The sequence below is a fragment of the Cyphomyrmex costatus genome, unplaced genomic scaffold (genome assembly GCF_001594065.2).
Source record: "Cyphomyrmex costatus isolate MS0001 unplaced genomic scaffold, Ccosl1.0 scaffold2, whole genome shotgun sequence".
Lineage (NCBI taxonomy): Eukaryota > Metazoa > Arthropoda > Insecta > Hymenoptera > Formicidae > Cyphomyrmex > Cyphomyrmex costatus.
The window spans coordinates 2,068,295-2,087,422 of record NW_017276038.1 but is presented as its reverse complement, the minus strand read 5'-3'; the positions used below and the strand labels follow the sequence as shown (position 1 = coordinate 2,087,422).

At 27.8% G+C, this 19,128-nt stretch overlaps 3 protein-coding genes across 3 annotated transcripts in view; all 3 read left to right on the top strand.

Moving 5' to 3' along the window:
- Positions 1–382: 382 nt before the first annotated feature.
- LOC108773155 (uncharacterized) lies at positions 383–886 on the top strand. The gene is made up of 3 exons (XM_018538880.1): positions 383–514; positions 641–727; positions 806–886. Exons 1-3 carry the CDS (start codon positions 383–385, stop codon positions 884–886), a joined length of 300 nt encoding a protein of 99 aa, XP_018394382.1.
- Positions 887–2,531: 1,645 nt separating this feature from the next.
- Positions 2,532–3,709, top strand: LOC108773154 (putative gustatory receptor 23a). Its single transcript, XM_018538879.1, has 3 exons — positions 2,532–3,284; positions 3,421–3,507; positions 3,608–3,709. The coding sequence occupies exons 1-3, from the start codon at positions 2,532–2,534 to the stop codon at positions 3,707–3,709; spliced, it is 942 nt and encodes a 313-aa protein (XP_018394381.1).
- Positions 3,710–16,131: 12,422 nt separating this feature from the next.
- The window catches only part of LOC108773153 (putative gustatory receptor 28a), a 6,375-nt gene continuing 3,378 nt past the window's right edge, over positions 16,132–19,128 (top strand). The window contains exons 1-3 of the mRNA XM_018538878.1: positions 16,132–16,135; positions 16,210–16,316; positions 16,448–16,534. Of these exons, the coding sequence (XP_018394380.1) occupies positions 16,132–16,135; positions 16,210–16,316; positions 16,448–16,534 (198 nt within the window). The remainder of the gene's footprint in view (positions 16,136–16,209; positions 16,317–16,447; positions 16,535–19,128) is intronic.

The following is a 19,128-nucleotide window of genomic DNA, read 5'->3' as shown; positions in this document are numbered from 1 at the left end:
GGTTCTGTTGGAGTTTCATTTGAATATGTTGTATGTGAATTGTGTTTGTGTATTAAAGACCTGTTTCAAAAAGATCAACGACGATCTAACTCACATGCAAAAATTCATAATAAGTGACGTAGAACTACCTGCAACCAATTTAATTTGTCACATACAGAGAAATCAATTTTTTTTGACAGAGCTCAAAATTTTGATGAAACAGTATTTGATATTAAGTAAAACGGTGCAAACGCTAAACATAATCTTTAGCCTGCAACTTCTTGCTATTATAATCTTGTCCTTCGCTGAAATTACTGTGGAATTGTATTTTTATCTAGTGCGCTGGCAAGGTGAGGTACTCATTACATTTGACAAACATCTTCTTGATGCATTCTTGACATCCATGCTACATTATATTATTAAAGTAGTGTTTATTGTCTGGGCTTGCGAGACTGGCAAGAATGAAGCCCAAAAGATCGGTACTACCATTTACGACGTACATAATAGCATAAGAGATAAGCAAATTAAAAAAGAGGTAAATTTTTTGAATAAACAGTGTTGATTAATACGATTTTTTAATTATTAAATTTATTGAAGTTGCGTTTACTAATAGTATTTTTTTCATTCTCACATTTAATCGTTTTGCGATCTGATGTTACAGTTACAACTTTTTTCTTTACAAATACTGCATTGTAAAAATACATTTTTGACAAAAGGTCTGACTATGGACGCGACGCTTCTCGCAACAGTAAGTAATCAATTTTTTGTTATAACTCTCTCTATAATAAAAGATATACTATTTATATTTTAAGTTGTTGGTTTTCAGATGGTGGGTAGCATTACGACATACATGTTAATTTTAATACAATTTTTGATCGTGACACATTCTTGCGATGGAAATCTGTAATGAACGTTATATAATTTCGTTATATAATAAAAAATATATTATTATAATAAAAAAAAAAAAATAGCTTTATACTTAAGTTTAGAATCGCTCATATATGTGTAAATGTATTAAAATAGAATTTTTTCCTATGTGTATGTTCGGCATGTTTGCATCAATATTAGCTGCAAATATTTAAAATAATCTATATGTATGACGTATATAAATTGTAATTAATTTATTTCAATAAAATAAATGTTTTAAATATTTCATGCAACATCTTTTTCTAAACAACTCTTGAAAATTGTAGAAATTAACGTAAACATTAGTTAAAATGATACACAATACAGAAGACACTTTAAAAAATAATGTTATTTATTAATATTTATTTAGTAATATGCTAAAATATATATTATTAATATGCTAAAGACTTGTATGATATATATCTATTGTATGTTATTTTATAATGATTGGTATAAGTTTGTTAGCACAAATATAAACGATTAATGTGATTATTATTCACAATAAACTGTATAAACTTTTTCTTGTTATTGAGACTTTTAATTGTTACAAATAATTTTCCATTTTAGAGAGCTATAATAAAACATATACGCATATACTGTTTTATAATAGTATAATAAGATATCTCTTATATATGAAATATAAACATGGACTTTAAAAATAGATAGTCTTATTAGCAAATAGATAATCGTTATAAAAGCATTGTTGGAAGCTATTTACATAATACTGTCGTTTGTTGTTTCATGTGTGCTCATATTATTCGTGAGTCGTGTGTTGCACCAATTACATAATTTACATATTATTCCTTTATAAATAAGTGATAATTGCCGATCGAACAATGCCATGGTTACATCATGCCAAACAAAAAAGTTATGCTTTTATAGTTTTATGTTATTACGAGATAGAAAGTGTACCCAGGTGGGATCTTTCCTCTTTCTGACGCAAACCTCACGTGATCCCATCACGTGATCTTTCGGAATTTCACCCACCAGTAGCATGTGGTGAAAAGAGTCCGCGAGATCACGTGATGAGATTACGTGAAATTCCATGCCATAAAGAGGGGAGATATATGTCCTACGAATTAACAATTATATTTGCAGTTTTGAAATTAAATTCGTCGAGTGCACATTGATGACGAGTTTCACATCGGTTTATGTACGCAAAAAAATGAAATTCGTGAAAAGATTATACTTGTAGAGAAGAAGCTCTGTTGCCATATATATATTTATACCAAAAAATACATTACTAACTTAATTTTAAATTAAAAAAAAAATTAAATTTATAAATTGTTCTTTATACTATATTATTTTTTTTTAACAAATCACTGATTATGTTTAATGTGTCATCGAATTTCCAAAGAAAATCCAGAGGCAAAGAAAAAAAAGCAGAATGGCGATTGTTCCATGCCAAGGACTTTCAATCCCTAATGTATCCTTGCTTTACTGTGTGTCGTATCTTTGGAATATTTCCGTATAAGATCAATGCAATGAGTTTTGAAATTTCAAAACCATACTTCATTCTGTTCATCGTCATTGTCTGTACTGGTAGCATTCCTTCATTTATAATGCTGTACAATTCTTGGAAAATTTCCATTTTTGGATTTGATATGATACTTTTACCTCAAATTCTTGCGCGTAACTGTTGCATAATGCTTGGAAATTTCATAATAATTGTTACGCTCATTCTAACACTTCCACGAATGCGCTTGCTTCAGATTATATTGAAGGTCTCTTCAAGATTGCCCTCAGAATCATACGAAAAGTTATCTAAACTAATCCATGCTAAGGATATTATTGGTTTCTGTTATTCAATTGGGATCATATTAATTTTTATATTCACATTGCAAATAAATCGCTTATTTGAAATATATATCAGTATAGTAGTATTTCAGATGGATATGCTGTACATGAATTGTGTTTGTGTATTAAAAACATGTTTTACAAAAATCAATGACAATCTGATCAGCATGAGAACATTCATTGCAAACAATGAGCTACGTGTCTCTAAATTAAATTATCATAACCATCAGAGAAATCCGTTTCTGATCATGGAACTCAAGGATTTAAAGAAGCAACATTTGACGATCTATGATACAATACAGATATTGAACATAATCTTCAGTCTACAGCTTCTTGCTACAGTAGTCATGACCTTCTCTCTCGTCACTATCTGTATATACTATTACATATTAGCATCGAAATATATGCATACATCAACTAAAACAAATTTTTTGGAAGGTTTATTACTTCATATGCTTTTTATACTATTTATGGCATACTTTTTTATAAAAGTATTATTGATAGTATGGGCCTGCGAGACGGGTAAAAACCAAGCTCAACAAATTAGCACTTCCATTCATGATGTATTTAATACTACCACCGATAAAAAAATCAAAGATGAGGTAGTATATTAAAATGTTGAACTTTTACATTTCTTGTAAATTGTATCAGTGCATTTCGTGCATCTAATTTTGTTAAACTACATTATATTCATAATTATATTTTTCGATCTTACATTTAACGATTTTGTGATTGCAGTTACAACTATTTTCTTTACAAGTACTTCATTGTAATAATACATTTTCTGCAAAAGGTTTTACTATGGACGCAAAGCTTCTCGCTGCGGTGAGTAATATAGATCGTACGTTTTTGTTAATTAACAATTCTAATTTGTAATTGAAATTAACAAGATGTTCATTGCTTCTTTTCTTAATTTTGTTTTTAGATAGTGAGTAGTATCACCACGTACGTAATGATATTATTTCAATTCATGTATATGTCATATTCTTGCCAGGATAAGACAGCAAACAATACAGGAAAAATCTAATTAAAAGAAGATATATAACAAAATAAACAAATATTAAATATAGTTTTTAAATATTAAAAAGAATTGATTTTTATGTATTGAATTTTATTGTTTTATGTGAGTAGTAATCGCTTAACTTTATACACATATACATGTGCATATATATTATCAGTACAAATATGTTAATAAAAATTTGGTATTAAATGAATAAAATATAAATATTGAATTGAAAATAAAATTTTAATAATAAGAATCTTTAATATAATAATAAAAATTTAATAATAATAAAAATATTCCATTTATTTGAATATAACTATACAATAAAGCATTTTTCATTAAAAAAATGGAAAGAAAAGAGAGTATTTTAGAATTGGGGGAACAATTATCATTAATGGATTTCTACTACACTTTCTGTTGATTTTAATAAATCATACGAGTCAATCATAATTTATCTTTCATAATAATATATTAGTTGTATATTAAGACAATTTCATATAATCTTATCATTTGATGCAAATATCTATGTATGTACAATGTCCTACTTTATGTGTACACAAATAATATATTAGTTGTATATTAAGACAATTTCATATAATCTTATAGCAATTTATTCTAAGAGTGAAAAGTGTCGATCGAAAAATACCATGGTTACTTTGTGACTAACAAATATTTTTTTTAGTACTCTGCTTTACGTAATACCGCGTTGACAGTTTTAAACTGAAACTCATCGCAAGTGTATATAAGACAAAAGTCCACGTCACATTTTACACACTTGATACAAAGAGACCAACTTATACATTACGCATAGAAAAACATTTGCATTATCTATATTAGTACTACAGTATATCAATTGATAACATTTAAGTTGTATATTATGAAATAGACTATTAATATCCTAAAAATTTCTTGTGTTTGATTTAAAAAATCCAAGGATACATCAAAGGCAAAATGTGGAAAAGATGGCTGTTACATGCCACGGACTTTCAATCCTTAATGTATCCTTGTTTCATCATTGGGCGCATTCTTGGAGTGTTTCCTTACAAAATCAATGCTTCGACTTTTGAGGTTTCAAAATTGCACTACATCCTATCAACTGTAATTGTCTGCGTTTGCAGCATTTATAACATAATGCTCATTCACAGTTTTATTTATAAAGTTAATTTGGGAGATACAACCAAAACTCTTCAGGTTATCATTTACTTTATGTGTAGTGGTTTTATCACGATAATTATACATATCTTGAGCGGTCCGCGAATGCGTTTGCTACAAACAATTTTAAAGATCTCTTCAAAATTACCCTCGAATTCATTTCAAAAACTGTCCAGATTTATTTATGTTAAAGATATCTTGGGTACCATATACGTGATTGTGCAAATGTATATGTATTTTCCTAAAACAGAGACGTTTCATGTTGTGAGTGGTTTGGCCAGGGCATTAACAGCTTATTACATCCTTGTGGTACATCAAACAAATATGTTGTATATAAATTGTGTTTATGTATTAAAGACTTGTTTCAAAAATATTAATGATAATCTAACGCATGTACAAAGGCTAATGGTAAACGATACAAGACCATCATGTGTCCCCATGTTGATCGGTCAGATAAAGAGAACTTTGCTAATAGAACTTAAGGCCCTGGAGAAGCGACATTTAATGCTTAGCAATATAGTGCAAATGATGAACATAGTCTTCAGTCCGCAAGTTCTTGCTACTATAGTTATAATCATTTCTAATACGACTTTTGAATTGTACAACTATATGGTGCGCTGGCAAAATGGGATACTCATTATTAGATTTAATAATTCATATTTTGACAAATTTGTAATGACTATGACACATTACGTTACACTAATGATGCTACTTGTGTGGATCTGCGAGACCGGAAAGAATCAGGCTCAACAGATTCGTACCACCATTCACGATCTACTTAACAACACTAGCGATAAACAAATAAAAAACGAGGTAATAAAAAATTTATTTGCATATATTTAATTTATTTATATATTTCACTAAAATGTATTTACGCCAATTTTTTAAACATTAAATTTACCAAGTTATAATTACGTTTTTTAATTTTACATCTTTATTCTTGCATTTAATTATTCTGAGATCTCTAACTTTGCAGTTGAAGCTATTTTCTTTACAATTATTGCATTGTGATAATACTTTTTCGGCGAAAGGCCTCAATATAGATGCGACTCTTTTCGCAGCAGTAAGTAATAAAATTATTTAGTTTAATTAATAATATGTATGTGTTGTTTACATTTTTTATTACTGCTTTCAGTTTGTGGGTTGCATTACAACATATATGTTGATATTAATACAATTCTTGATTACGTTACATTCTTGCGATGGAAAATCATTATTATTTACATAAGTAATCCGACTATGAAAGAGATAGTTATAGAGAAGAAAATATAATTTATTTATATTTATATAGTTGTTTATATATACGTATATTATATATACGAGTACACACACACACACACACACACACACACACACATTGTAAGATATTTCAAAATTAATTGACAAAATCTTGTTATCATCTTATTAATGTAAATTAGAAAAAAAATTTATATAAATGGAGAGCTCTGAAAATGTTTATTATTATTATATTATAATAATATACTATATCATATTTAGAAGAAAAGGAGTTTAGTTAATCTTTTGTGAATATAGTTTTGCTATATAATGCTTGTGTGATATCTAAGATTAAAAATTTAATACTTTACGAATTTTGTGTCAATCTGTAGTTAAGAATACATAAAAGTTGCATCAGCTTTTCAGCTTCACAAATGGATATTCAATAAAATGATTAAATAGAACAAGAATGTTCAATATACCAAATTAATAATTAATAATCGTTATAATGTGACAATTATTTTAGCTATTTTACGTGCATTGCTTCTAATCTTTAAACAAAATAATAAAAGTAATAAAAGAAAAATGGAATAAAACATTTCACAAATTTATATTAATTATAAAATATAAATAACAATAGCTATAGATTACAGGATTGTCACTCGATTTTGTAAGCCAAATTTAAAGTACGAAATTATAGAGTCGTGTGTGCGGAGCAAAAGATGTAAGAAAAATGGAAATTGTAAGAATAATTGATAAGTTTACGAAAAACAGACACAAAGAAAGAAAAATGTAAAATAACATATTATACCTGATTGGATAAATAAAAGATTTTGATATTTTATTTAAGACTCCTATTCACTACTACTATCTCAGATCGTGATGTCAAAAGCGAAAAAAGCATAAATTTTTGTAAAAAGAATTATATATATATGTATATATAAATAAAAACATTTTTCAATAAAATAACATTTGCAATCAATTGACTTATAAAAACCTATAAATTGTTTAATAACAATAAATGTCATATCAACACATATTTAGAAATTGTATTTCTTTATGATCATTTATCAAAATAACAAAATATACTGATTTTTGAATAATATCAAATCATATGAGAAAGAGAGAGAGAGAGAGAGAGAGAGGGCACATAAATAAATAATTTATTGTTATTTTGCTCCATTTATCTTCATTCTTACAAATATTACTTTTCATCGAAGATAATGTACTTATAGCTAAATTAAATTAAATATTTAACTTCTAAGAACAGAACGACATATTGTTTATACTCTGTTAGCAAATTACATTTTATATATTAATATAATAATTCGATTAAGTTTTTTAACGACGTAATGTAATTAGCTCATCATTACAATAATATCATTTATGTATGATAAAATAGTACTTTGTTTTATTGATCTTCAACAGGAAAGCGACTTTAAAATTAATCATTATCCATAAATTATACTACATATGTATCTATTAAGTTCATCAGCTAAAGGAATATATTAATTTGTCATAATCTAAATAATTATATTCTAATTAAGATAAGCTTGCTATTACATTATGTCATACAACTTAATTCATTATAGGTATATAGTGCATTACATTATTTTCTCTGTGTGTGTGTGTGTGTGTGTCTTGCATTATAGTGCTTCTCAAAATACGCGCGCGCATACGGCACAATTCAACAATATGTTTAGTGTATAAAATATTATATAATAATTAATAAAATCTAATTTATTTTGTATTTGTATTTTAATATACTAACATTTATGAAAAAATTTTGTAATTACATTTAATTCTAAATTAAGACAAATAAATACTACTAAGATCGAATTAAATGTTCTAAATATCTCTTTATTAGAACTTATGATAACAAATGCGTGTATTTAAAACTAAGAATATGAAGAATATAAAGATGATTAATTAGAAATAGCATACACAGATGATTACACGTCATTATATCAGTATCTCATACGCACGCCACACATAGGTACATAAATTTTTTCGTATAACAATTACATTTTAATTAGATATCTAACAATAAGTCCAATTTTAAGAACTCCATGCTGTTTCTTTATACAAACTACTGATCTGTGAACTACTATTTCGTAAGTACAGATTGCACAGCTTTTATATGAAGCAAATGTTATCACGATGTTCAATGATGTGGCAACTTCGGAGAGCCATATTAGACTAAGAAATGGTAAAGAAGAAAAATGGTAAACACAATTTTAAAATTTTTAGTCGTTTTTAACGTAGACTTAATTCTGAAAAAGGATATTTCAAATCAGTAAAAGAGGAGAAAAGTAATTGTTATACAAAAATTATGTTTTAGTCGGTAATACAGACAACTTTAGAATCCCCTTAAATCTCAAAGCACAGTAAAAAAGAAATGTTTCCTAAACATTCTCTTGTACAATAAACAAAGTGCAATACCGAATCAAATTATAATTAACTGTAATTTTTAAGAATCATTAATCTGTTTAGATCCTATATTGATACCTTTTCTATTCTGAAAAAAATTAATATATGGATAGCACATTACAGAAATTACATATTATTACATTAAACACTCTATTTTAGAGATAACAGATCGAAGAGCGCCATGGATACTTAATGACTAACATACGATAGGTATTGCCTTACTTTTAGTTGCAGTATCTACATACAGTATTAAATTAGAACTTGTCAGGTGTAGATGACAGAGAGTAGTTTACAAAGCAGTTTATATATACATTACATGTACGGTCTTATAAAAGATTCTTACATTAGTTTAATACAGTTTATTTCGATTAATATATTTTTGTGGAAATTTAAAAAAAAAAATAGGAATTAAAAAAAAGTATCTTACAATCAGGTTCTCATTGACAATTACAGTGAGTTGATAAACATGATTAATAACATTTATACGTATAACACAGATTTATTTGCACATAGCATTTTAATAATCATATTTAGTACGTAATTGAAATTTCAGAAAAACGGAGATAAAATGCGAAAAAAATGGTGCCTATTTCATGCAACAGATTTTCAAACTTTGATGTATCCTTGCTTCACATTTTGTCGCATTCTCGGATTATTCCCATACAAGATTAACAATTCGACGTTCAAGGCTTCAAAACCACATTACATCTTATCAAGTACAATAACGTGTGTTTTATGCGTTTTAAATCTGATGCTCATGAAATCCATAATTACAACAAAAATCAACTTTGAAGCTATAATGATGGTTATTACGAATTCCTGCTATTTTATATTAATTAGTTCTTTTGCAATCGTCACGCTCATCTTGAGCAGTCCGCGAATGCGTTTGCTCCAGACTATAATGGAGATTTCTTCGAAATTATCTCCGGAGTCATACCAGAAATTATCCAGATTAATCCACACCAAGGACATCTTTGGTGCTATCTACATTATGGGCCTAGTTTCTACATACTTGTACAAGAAACGCTTAGATATGTTTTACATAATAATAGCAATATATACATCTCAGATGCTATTTCAGATGGATATGATGTATGTAAACTGTGTTTGTATATTAAAAGCTTGTTTCAAGGAAATAAATAACAATCTACGACACATGCAAAAATTCATAGTAAACAATGAACAACGTGTTCGCACGGTATCTTATTATTACGAACGAAAGAATTTATTCTTAATAATCAAGCTTAAGGCTTTGAAAAAACAACATATGATGATCAGTAATACAGTACAAATACTGAATACGATCTTCAGTGTACCAGTTCTTATTACGATAGTCACCACTCTTATTGAAATGAGTCTTGAATTGTACTTACATATAATAGAGTGGCATGATGGGTTAGTTTTCAATTTGAATGGACAAGTTAGTAAAACGATCTTATTAGGCATGATTTATTACATTATAAAAATAGCATTAATTTTTTGGGCTTGCGAGACTGGAAAGAATCAAGCTCAAGAGATTCGCACTACAATTCACGATGTACTTAACAGCACCAGAGATAAACTAATTAAAGATGAGGTAAAAATGTAATCTAATTTATATAGTATTCTTATAACACAGTAGTATGCTAGTACGGTTTTTTGTTCCATTAAATTTATTTGAATAATGTTATTTAATTTCGTTTTTAAATAATATTCCTTTTTTAATATCTACTTAACAATTTTGCGATCTCACATTACAGTTGCAGTTGTTTTCCTTGCAACTATTGCATTGCAGAAATTCATTTTCCACCAAAGGTTTCCATATAGACGCAACATTTCTCGCCACAGTGAGTTGTCAATCGTTAACTTTAATTAATGAAATGTATCTTGTTTATTTCTGTCATTTGACTTTTTAGGTGGTGGGTACGATTACTACAAACATGCTAATTACGCTACAATTCTTGATCATGTCACATTCTTGCGATACAGAATCTGCAACAAATATTACACGAGCAGTATAATTTCACAAATAATTATAAAAAAGAAAGAAATTTATTTTTCTTGTATTAGTAAATGGTTATTTGACTTATTTGTATGCATATAGGTATATAAATATGTACGTATATGAAATTTTACTTTGCGTGTATAGGTAATAGTGATAATGTTATTATATGATACATCATTGTGAGATGACTTATGATATAACTTACCTTTGTGATCTTTTTTTATCAGTTCATTATTGTCAAATTGTATAATAAATTTTTTTTACCATAAATACTTTTAAAATTTTAACGTGTATATTAATGTATATAAAATACAAAATTTTTAACCTATTTTGAGAAGTGTTTTCTTATCCATAAAGTACAATAGTTAATTTCTTTTAATTCTCTTAAAGAAATATATAATATCAATATATATATTGTTTTCATTTAGATAATTAGTTATGTTAATACTAATTGCGATAATATCATTGCATTTATATTATTACTTAATTTACAATATTAGTATTACATCTGTTTTTATCTCTCCCTGCATTATCACAAAATTCTCAAAGTATACATAATATAATTTAGTAATACGTTAGTGACTAACATTATGCAAAAATTGAAAATTTAATGCATCATATTTTATATATTATTACAGATATAAAAATATTTTAATTATAATCTACTCTAATTTACGTTTAAAAAATTAATATCAATGATAACATACTTTTAATTGAATTAAAAGTGTATATTGATGTTTTTTTATTAAAAATTACGATTATACACATATATACATGTGTGTGTATGTGTTTATGCATTACAAGTATTAGACTTTGAAATTATGAAGAAATATTCAAACGTTTTGCACAAGAAAAAAGTGTAATAAGAATTGTTATTAATTATTTTTTAAGAGTTATTAATTCATATTGTGCAATTTATGCTTCCTGTTGTGAGTGTGTCTACAAGAGTTGATGTATAATCCGTATGTTACAGCAATATGTATAGTCGGTATTGAAATTCATAAAAGTATATATAATCTTTTCATGAATTTCGCTTCGTAGATATCAAATACGGGTTGAACAACGCTATGGTTCCTTCATGCCTAATATGATTGTCTCTATTTGAACTACAGCGACTACTTGCAGTTTTTAAGTTAAATATATCTAGATTGCAAAATGGAATTATATACATTCGTCATTGATAAAAATCTGATAAAAATCTGAAAAAGAATCTCAAATTAAATCTTGAAGTCGTGGTAAAAAGAACAAAAGGGCATAAATTTCTCAAAATTCTATACATGCATTTAAAAAAAATGTACAGTATTGAATCAGTTATTAACAATGTTTAAGAATCACTAATCTATTTAAATACTATACAGTCTTCATGCTTTTAATTTTATGTAATTAAATGTATTGTTAGTATATTATAACTATAACATATATATAAGGTAAGCATAAATATATTAGTTAGTAGACATGATTTAACCATTGGATAAAATAACAAAAATTTTAAATATTATGACTTCAAACAAATTAATTTGAATAAATTTTTATTAACAATAAATTTATTTAAAATCGTACATATCATTATATATCATTAAATCGTATACATATCGTTAAAATATTTATCATTTTGTCCAACAATTCAATCACGTCCACTAATTGTTCACTAGCTAATACGTTTATTATACCTTAGATGTTATTGCATTAAACACTTTATAATAGATCGAAGAGCACCATGGTTACTTCACGACTAACATACGATAAAGTAATATGCCTCACTCGTCGTAGAAATTGATTGTAGTATCGTATAGAATCCTGTCAGGTGCAAATAAAAACGAAATTCATTTTGGTTCATACATATAATGAAAAAATAAATTTATAGACTGAACGTGAAACAAATTGTGCAATCCCTTCCAATTTAATGTCGAAGTAAGTAGATAATTTGAGTAATCATTTTAGGCATTCACACAACATTGATTACAGTTCAATTACATATGGTATTTTGCATATCATGTTTAGTTATGCCATTGATATATTTCAGAAACAAATAAAAAACATGCAAAATGCATTATAAATTGTGGCTTTTCTACGCTACGGATTTTCAAACTCTGATGTATCCTTGTTTCACCTTTTGTCGCATTCTTGGATTATTCCCGTACAAGATTAACAATTCGACTTGTGAGACTTCAAAATCATATTATGTCTTATCAATTACTATTACTTGCATCTTTTGCGTTTGTGATTTGATACTCCTTAATTACAACAAAAATTTTACGAAAATAAACTTTGAGACCGTAATTACGTCTTTTATGGCTCACTGCTTCAGCATATTATTTGTTTTTTTAACAATCGTCCCACTCGTCATGAGCAATCAGCGAATGCACTTGCTTCAGACTATAATGGACGTCTCTTCGAGACTGTCTCCGAAGTCGTACAAAAAATTATCCAGATTAATCCACACCAAGGACATCTTCGGTTTTATCTACCTTATGGGTCTAATGTCTATGTGGATCTATAATATGAGCATCGATATCTTGAACATGATATTTTCAGTGTACGCAGTTCAATTGATATTTCAAATGGATATGTTGTACATGAATTGTGTTTGCGTATTAAAAGCATGTTTCGAGGACATTAATAACAATCTTCAACACATGCAAGAACTTATAGTAATCAGTAAACCACGTGTCCCTGTAATATTTTATTACAAACAAAGAAATTCATTCTTAATAACGAAGCTTAAGATTCTGAAAAAACAATATATCATGATCAGCAATACAGTACAGAAAATGAATACAACTTTCAGTGTTCAACTACTTGCTTCGATGATCATAACTTTTTGTCAAATCAGTGTAGAATTGTATATCTATCTAGTTCAATGGCATAATGGGTTGATCATCAATTTGAATGGACACGCTAAGATATTCTTATCAACTACGATGTATTACATAATAAAATTGGTGTTAATTGTGTGGGCCTGCGAGACTTGCAAAAATCAGGCTCAAGAGATTCGCACTACAATTCACGATATCCTTAACAGAGTCAAAGATGAGCAATTCAAAGATGAGGTAGTAAAAATAAAATTTAATGTATTAATAAATTTTCCTTATAACATTTAATTTCTGTACATTAAATTTACTTGAATAGAGTTGCGTTTGTCAATTTTACATTTAATAATTTTGTCATGTAATATTACAGCTACACTCATTTTCTTTGCAAATATTACATTGCAAAAATATATTTTCCGCCAAAGGTTTCAATATTGATGCAACGTTTCTCGCTACAGTAAGTAATCGATAGTACTTTAGTTAATTAAATATATCTTATATAAGAATTATATTGTGCTTTTAGATGGTGGGTACCATTACTACATATATGTTGATTTTGCTACAATTCTTGATCATATTACATTCCTGCGATGATAAATCTACAATAATGTAATTTCATAAAAGAAAATAAATAAAATAAAATTTTTTTCCATTGTTTTACGTACAAATAATAATCCAATTAAGGTTTATAAAGACATAATGTAATCGGCTCAATATTACTAATATCATTTACATCTCAGAACCCCCTGCGAGGGGTTCCACTACTGTAAAAGATAACCTAACCCAATCCATTTTTTGGTGTGATGTAGCTCTCACTTCGCGTGGAAAGTCGAAATCCACGTACAACAGTACAATTAGGGAAATTGTGCACCCCTTTGCATAGGGGAGGGGGGGAGGGAGTTAGAGTCGCCTCGCGTGAAAAATCGAAACATGTGTGCAGAATAGTAGTTAATATTGTAGATATAATAGAAATAAGACGTTACTTTCTAAACTCCCTCTTTTGTTCCTAACTTTTTAACGAAGGATGAGCGATGGCTAAAATCTGTTGGAGGTTATGCAAAGTTATGATCCTTAACAACATATGTCAAGGTCAAGATCGTCGATGCTGCCTCCCCTATTCTGAATAATTACCCTAATCAGTTGTAATAAACCTGTTATAAAACTCAATTCATTAATAATGCATTACTTTTTATCTCCAACCACGATATCCAAGTTTCTCAAAATACGCGCAGCAAAATTCAATAATATTTCAATGTACAATATTATCTTGTAATTAAGAAAATCTAGTTTACAGTATTCTAATTCAGTAGTAAAAATATTAATTACGTATAAAATTCCAAATTAAGTTTGAAAAACAAATAATTACTTATCAAATTAAATAAATATTCTAAATATATTTATTAAAAATTACGTGATACACTCACAGACCTGTGCGCAAGCACTTCAAATTAAGAATATTAAATCTTAATTATAAAATAGACAGTTTGTAGACATTCTGTATAAATAATAAACATGTGTAGTACCAAACCTGAAAGTTATAATTAACTAATTTGTAAGAATCACTAATCTGTTCAAGTGCTAGTCGATACTCCTTATCCTAAGAATAATATTATAATAATAATGTATTGTTAGCACATTACGGAAATTACATATGATTACAATAAAAAGTGCATTTTATACATAACAGATCGAAGAGCACTATGGTTATTTGTCGACTAACATGATAAAGTAAAGTCACTCTTCGTCGCAATAACTGCTCGTAGTATCAAATAACAGCTTGTTAGGTGTACATAGGTGAAAAGAAGTAGATTGTTTCGATTGAACGTTTACAGCGAAAACAAAACTTAATGGAAATCTAAAAAACAATCTTGTAACCTCACGCTCGCATTAATAATCACAGTGAGTTGACAAAAATAATTAACAAACTTTAATCTATATATTCGTATAAAACATATGTTTATTGTTCATTCACATAGTATTTGACTAACCATATTTAATATGTCATTAAAATTTTCAGAAACGAAAGAAAAACAAAATGCGGAAAAAAAGATCGCTATTTAACGCTACGGATTTTCAAACCTTGATGTATCCTTGTTTCATCTTTTGTCGCATTCTTGGATTATTCCCGTACAAAGTTAACAATTCAACTTTTGAAACTTCAAAACCATGTTATATCTTATCAATTACTATTACTTGCATCTTTTGCGTTTGTGACTTGATACTCCTTACTTACAACCAAAATTTTACGAAAATTAATTTTGAGACCGCAACCATGTCTATTGAGGCTTACTATTTCTACGCATTAAGTGCTTTTTTATCAATTGTTACACTCTTCTTGAGCAATCCGCGAATGCGCTTGCTTCAGACTATAATGGACATTTCTTCGAGACTGTCTCCGAAGTCGTACAAAAAATTATCCAGATTAATCCACACCAAGGATATCTTCGGTTCTATCTACCTTATGAGTGTAATGTCTATATTTGTCTACATAACGCGCACTGATATCTTGAACGTAATATTTTCAACGTACGCAACTCTGTCGTCATTTCAGATGGATATGTTGTACATAAATTGTGTTTGCGTATTAAAAGCATGTTTTAAGGACATTAATAACAATCTTCAACACATGCAAGAATTCATAATAAACAGTGAACTACGTACGCCTGTGGTGCTTTATTACAAACAAAGAAATTCATTCTTGATAATGAAGCTTAAGATTCTGAAGAAACAACATATGATGATCAGCAATGCAGTACAGATACTAAATACGATCTTCTGGGTGCAACTACTTGCTTCGATGACCATAACTTTTTGTCAAATCAATCTAGAACTGTATTATCTAATCCAATGGCATGATGGGTTGGTCATCAGTTTAAATGGACAAATTAGCGAGATAATTATATTATCTATAATTTATTACATTGTAAAATTAGCGTTAACTGTATGGGCCTGCGAGACTGGAAAGAATCAGGCTCAAGAGATTCGCACTACAATTCATGATGTCCTTAACAGAACTAGAGATGAGCAAATCAAAGAAGAGGTATTAAAAAAAATGTAATGTATTATTAATATATTTTTCTTATAACATTTAATTTCTATACATTAAATTTACTTGAATAGAATAGCATTTATCAATCTTATATTTAATAATTTTGTAATTTAATGTTACAGCTGCAATCATTTTCTTTGCAAATGTTACATTGCAAAAATACATTTTCCGCCAAAGGTTTCAATGTGGATGCAACATTTCTCGCTACAGTGAGTAATCGATCGTTTCCTTTAATTATTGAAATATATCTTGTATGTAACTATTTTATTTTACTTTCAGATGGTGGATACAATTACTACATATACATTAATTTTGTTACAATTCTTTATCATGTCTCATTCTTGCGATAAAAAATCTACGTACTACATGAATAATGTCAATCCATAAAAATAAATAAATAGTACAAAAATTTTTTTCCACACGTCTATCTACAATTTTACTCACTAAATATATAATAATAATCCGATTAAGTTTTTCAAAGACGTAATGTAATCAATTATTATTAATATCATTTGCGTCTGACGATATACTATTTTATTTTCTTAATCATGAACTATATTACGATAGGCGGATAGGATATCAAATTCAAAATTATTTTTTGTATAATTACATATAATACTCTAAATTAAGTTTGAAAAATAAATACTACTAATTAAATTAGATGTATCTAAACGTGTCCTAAATATTGTTTATTAGAATTTATGCGATGACATACACACAAACACTTGCGAGAGTACTTCAAATTAAGAATATTAAATCTTGAAATGGCAGTGGAAAGGACTAATGTTTGTTAAATATTTTATTTATATGACCAATAAAAAATATGCAGTATCAAACTTAGAAATTGTAATTAACTGATTAAATATTTTACAAGAATCACTAATCTGTTCAAATATATGTACTATGTAGTCGATACTTCTTATTATGAGAAATATAATGTTAAATGTTATTTATGTATTGTTAATATATTACAGAAATTACATATGATTACATTAAAAACTGCGTTTTATAAATAATAGATCGAAGAGCACCATGGTTACCTGACGAATAACATATGATTAAGTAAAGTCACTTTTCGTCGTAATAACTGTTCGTAATATTAAATTACAATTTGTCAGGTGTAGATAAAAAAATAGTTTGTTTAGTTAATATACAATGTGGAAACTTAAAAACAGTAATTAAAAAAGAGTCTTGCAATCACATACGCTCACAATAATAATCACAATAAGTTGATAAATATAATTAATAATCTTTGAACTACATAATATCCAAATAACGTAGATATTTATTGTTTACTCATACGTATATATAGCACTTGACTAACCATATTTAGATTAAAATTTTAGAAACTAGAAAAAAATTAAATGCGAAAAGATGGTCGTCATTTAACGATACGGACTTTCAAATTTTGATGTATCCCCTTTATCCTTTGCCGCATTTTTGGATTATTCCTGTATGTACAAGATTAACATGCAATTCCATTTTTGAGGTTTTAAAATCACAGTATATTTTATCAATTATAATTACTTGTGCTTTATGCGTTTTTCAACTAATACACATCAAATCTAAGATTTCTACTTGAAAATCAGGCCTGGAGGCTATAATTGCGATTATTGTGATTTTCTGCTATTCAATATTTATCGTTTTTTTGCAATCGTTACGCTCGTCTTGAATAATCCACGAATGCGTTTGCATCTTCATAATGGAGATCTCATTGGAATTGCTTCCAGTCGTATCAGAAGAATTATCTAAATTAATCCACATTCCAAGGACATCTTCGGTTTTTTCTATGTTATCGGCCCAACTTCTATATATTGCTACATGAAGCGCAAAAACATCTTGATTGCAGTTTAATTGATATTCAGATGGAGATGTTGTATGTAAACTGTGTTTGTGTATCAAAGGATTATTTCAAGGAAATTAATAACAATTTTTGGTGCATGCAAATAATAGTAAATAGTGAATCATGTATTTCTACAATGTCTTATAGGGAGTATAAAGGAATCCATTTATGATAATGAAGCTTACGGCTCCGAAGAAGATATATTTAATGATCAGTCATACAATACAGATACTAAATATGATTTTCAGTGTACAAGTCTATGTTACAATAGTCTTAACTCCTTTTGAGTTCAGTCTTAACTGTATGTTTATATAGACAAGTGGCATAACAAATTAGTCATTAGTTGGAATAAACAGTTTGAAATTTTCTTATTAGATATGACTTATTACGTTCTAAAAACGGTGTTAATTTTTTGGGCTTGCGAGACTCGACTGGAAAGAATCAGGCTCAAGAGATCCGCACTACAATTCACGACATACTCAATAGCACCGCAGAAATGAGGAAATAAAAAATGAGGTAGTAAAAATTTAATTACGCGCTAATATTTTTCTACATTAAATTTACTTGCGAATATAATTTCATTTTTTACTCTTATTTAAGGATTTTCGATCTAACATTACCGTTGCAATTGTTTCCTTTGCAACTATTGTAAAAATATATTTTCCACCAAAGGTTTTAATGCAGACGCAACATTTTTCATTACAGTGAGTAATCAATTATTAGCTGTGATTGATGTAAAATGATATCTTGTTTATTTATTCTTACCATGCTCTTTAAATAACGAGTGCTATTACCACATACATATTATCATAATATAGATATGTGTTACGTCTGTATGCACTATTTATATTACTAAAATACAAAAATAATTATTTTAAAATATTTTTTGTATATAAAACTTATAGTTAATTTTATCAGAAGAAGAAATATATATTATATATATATATATATAAATTATTT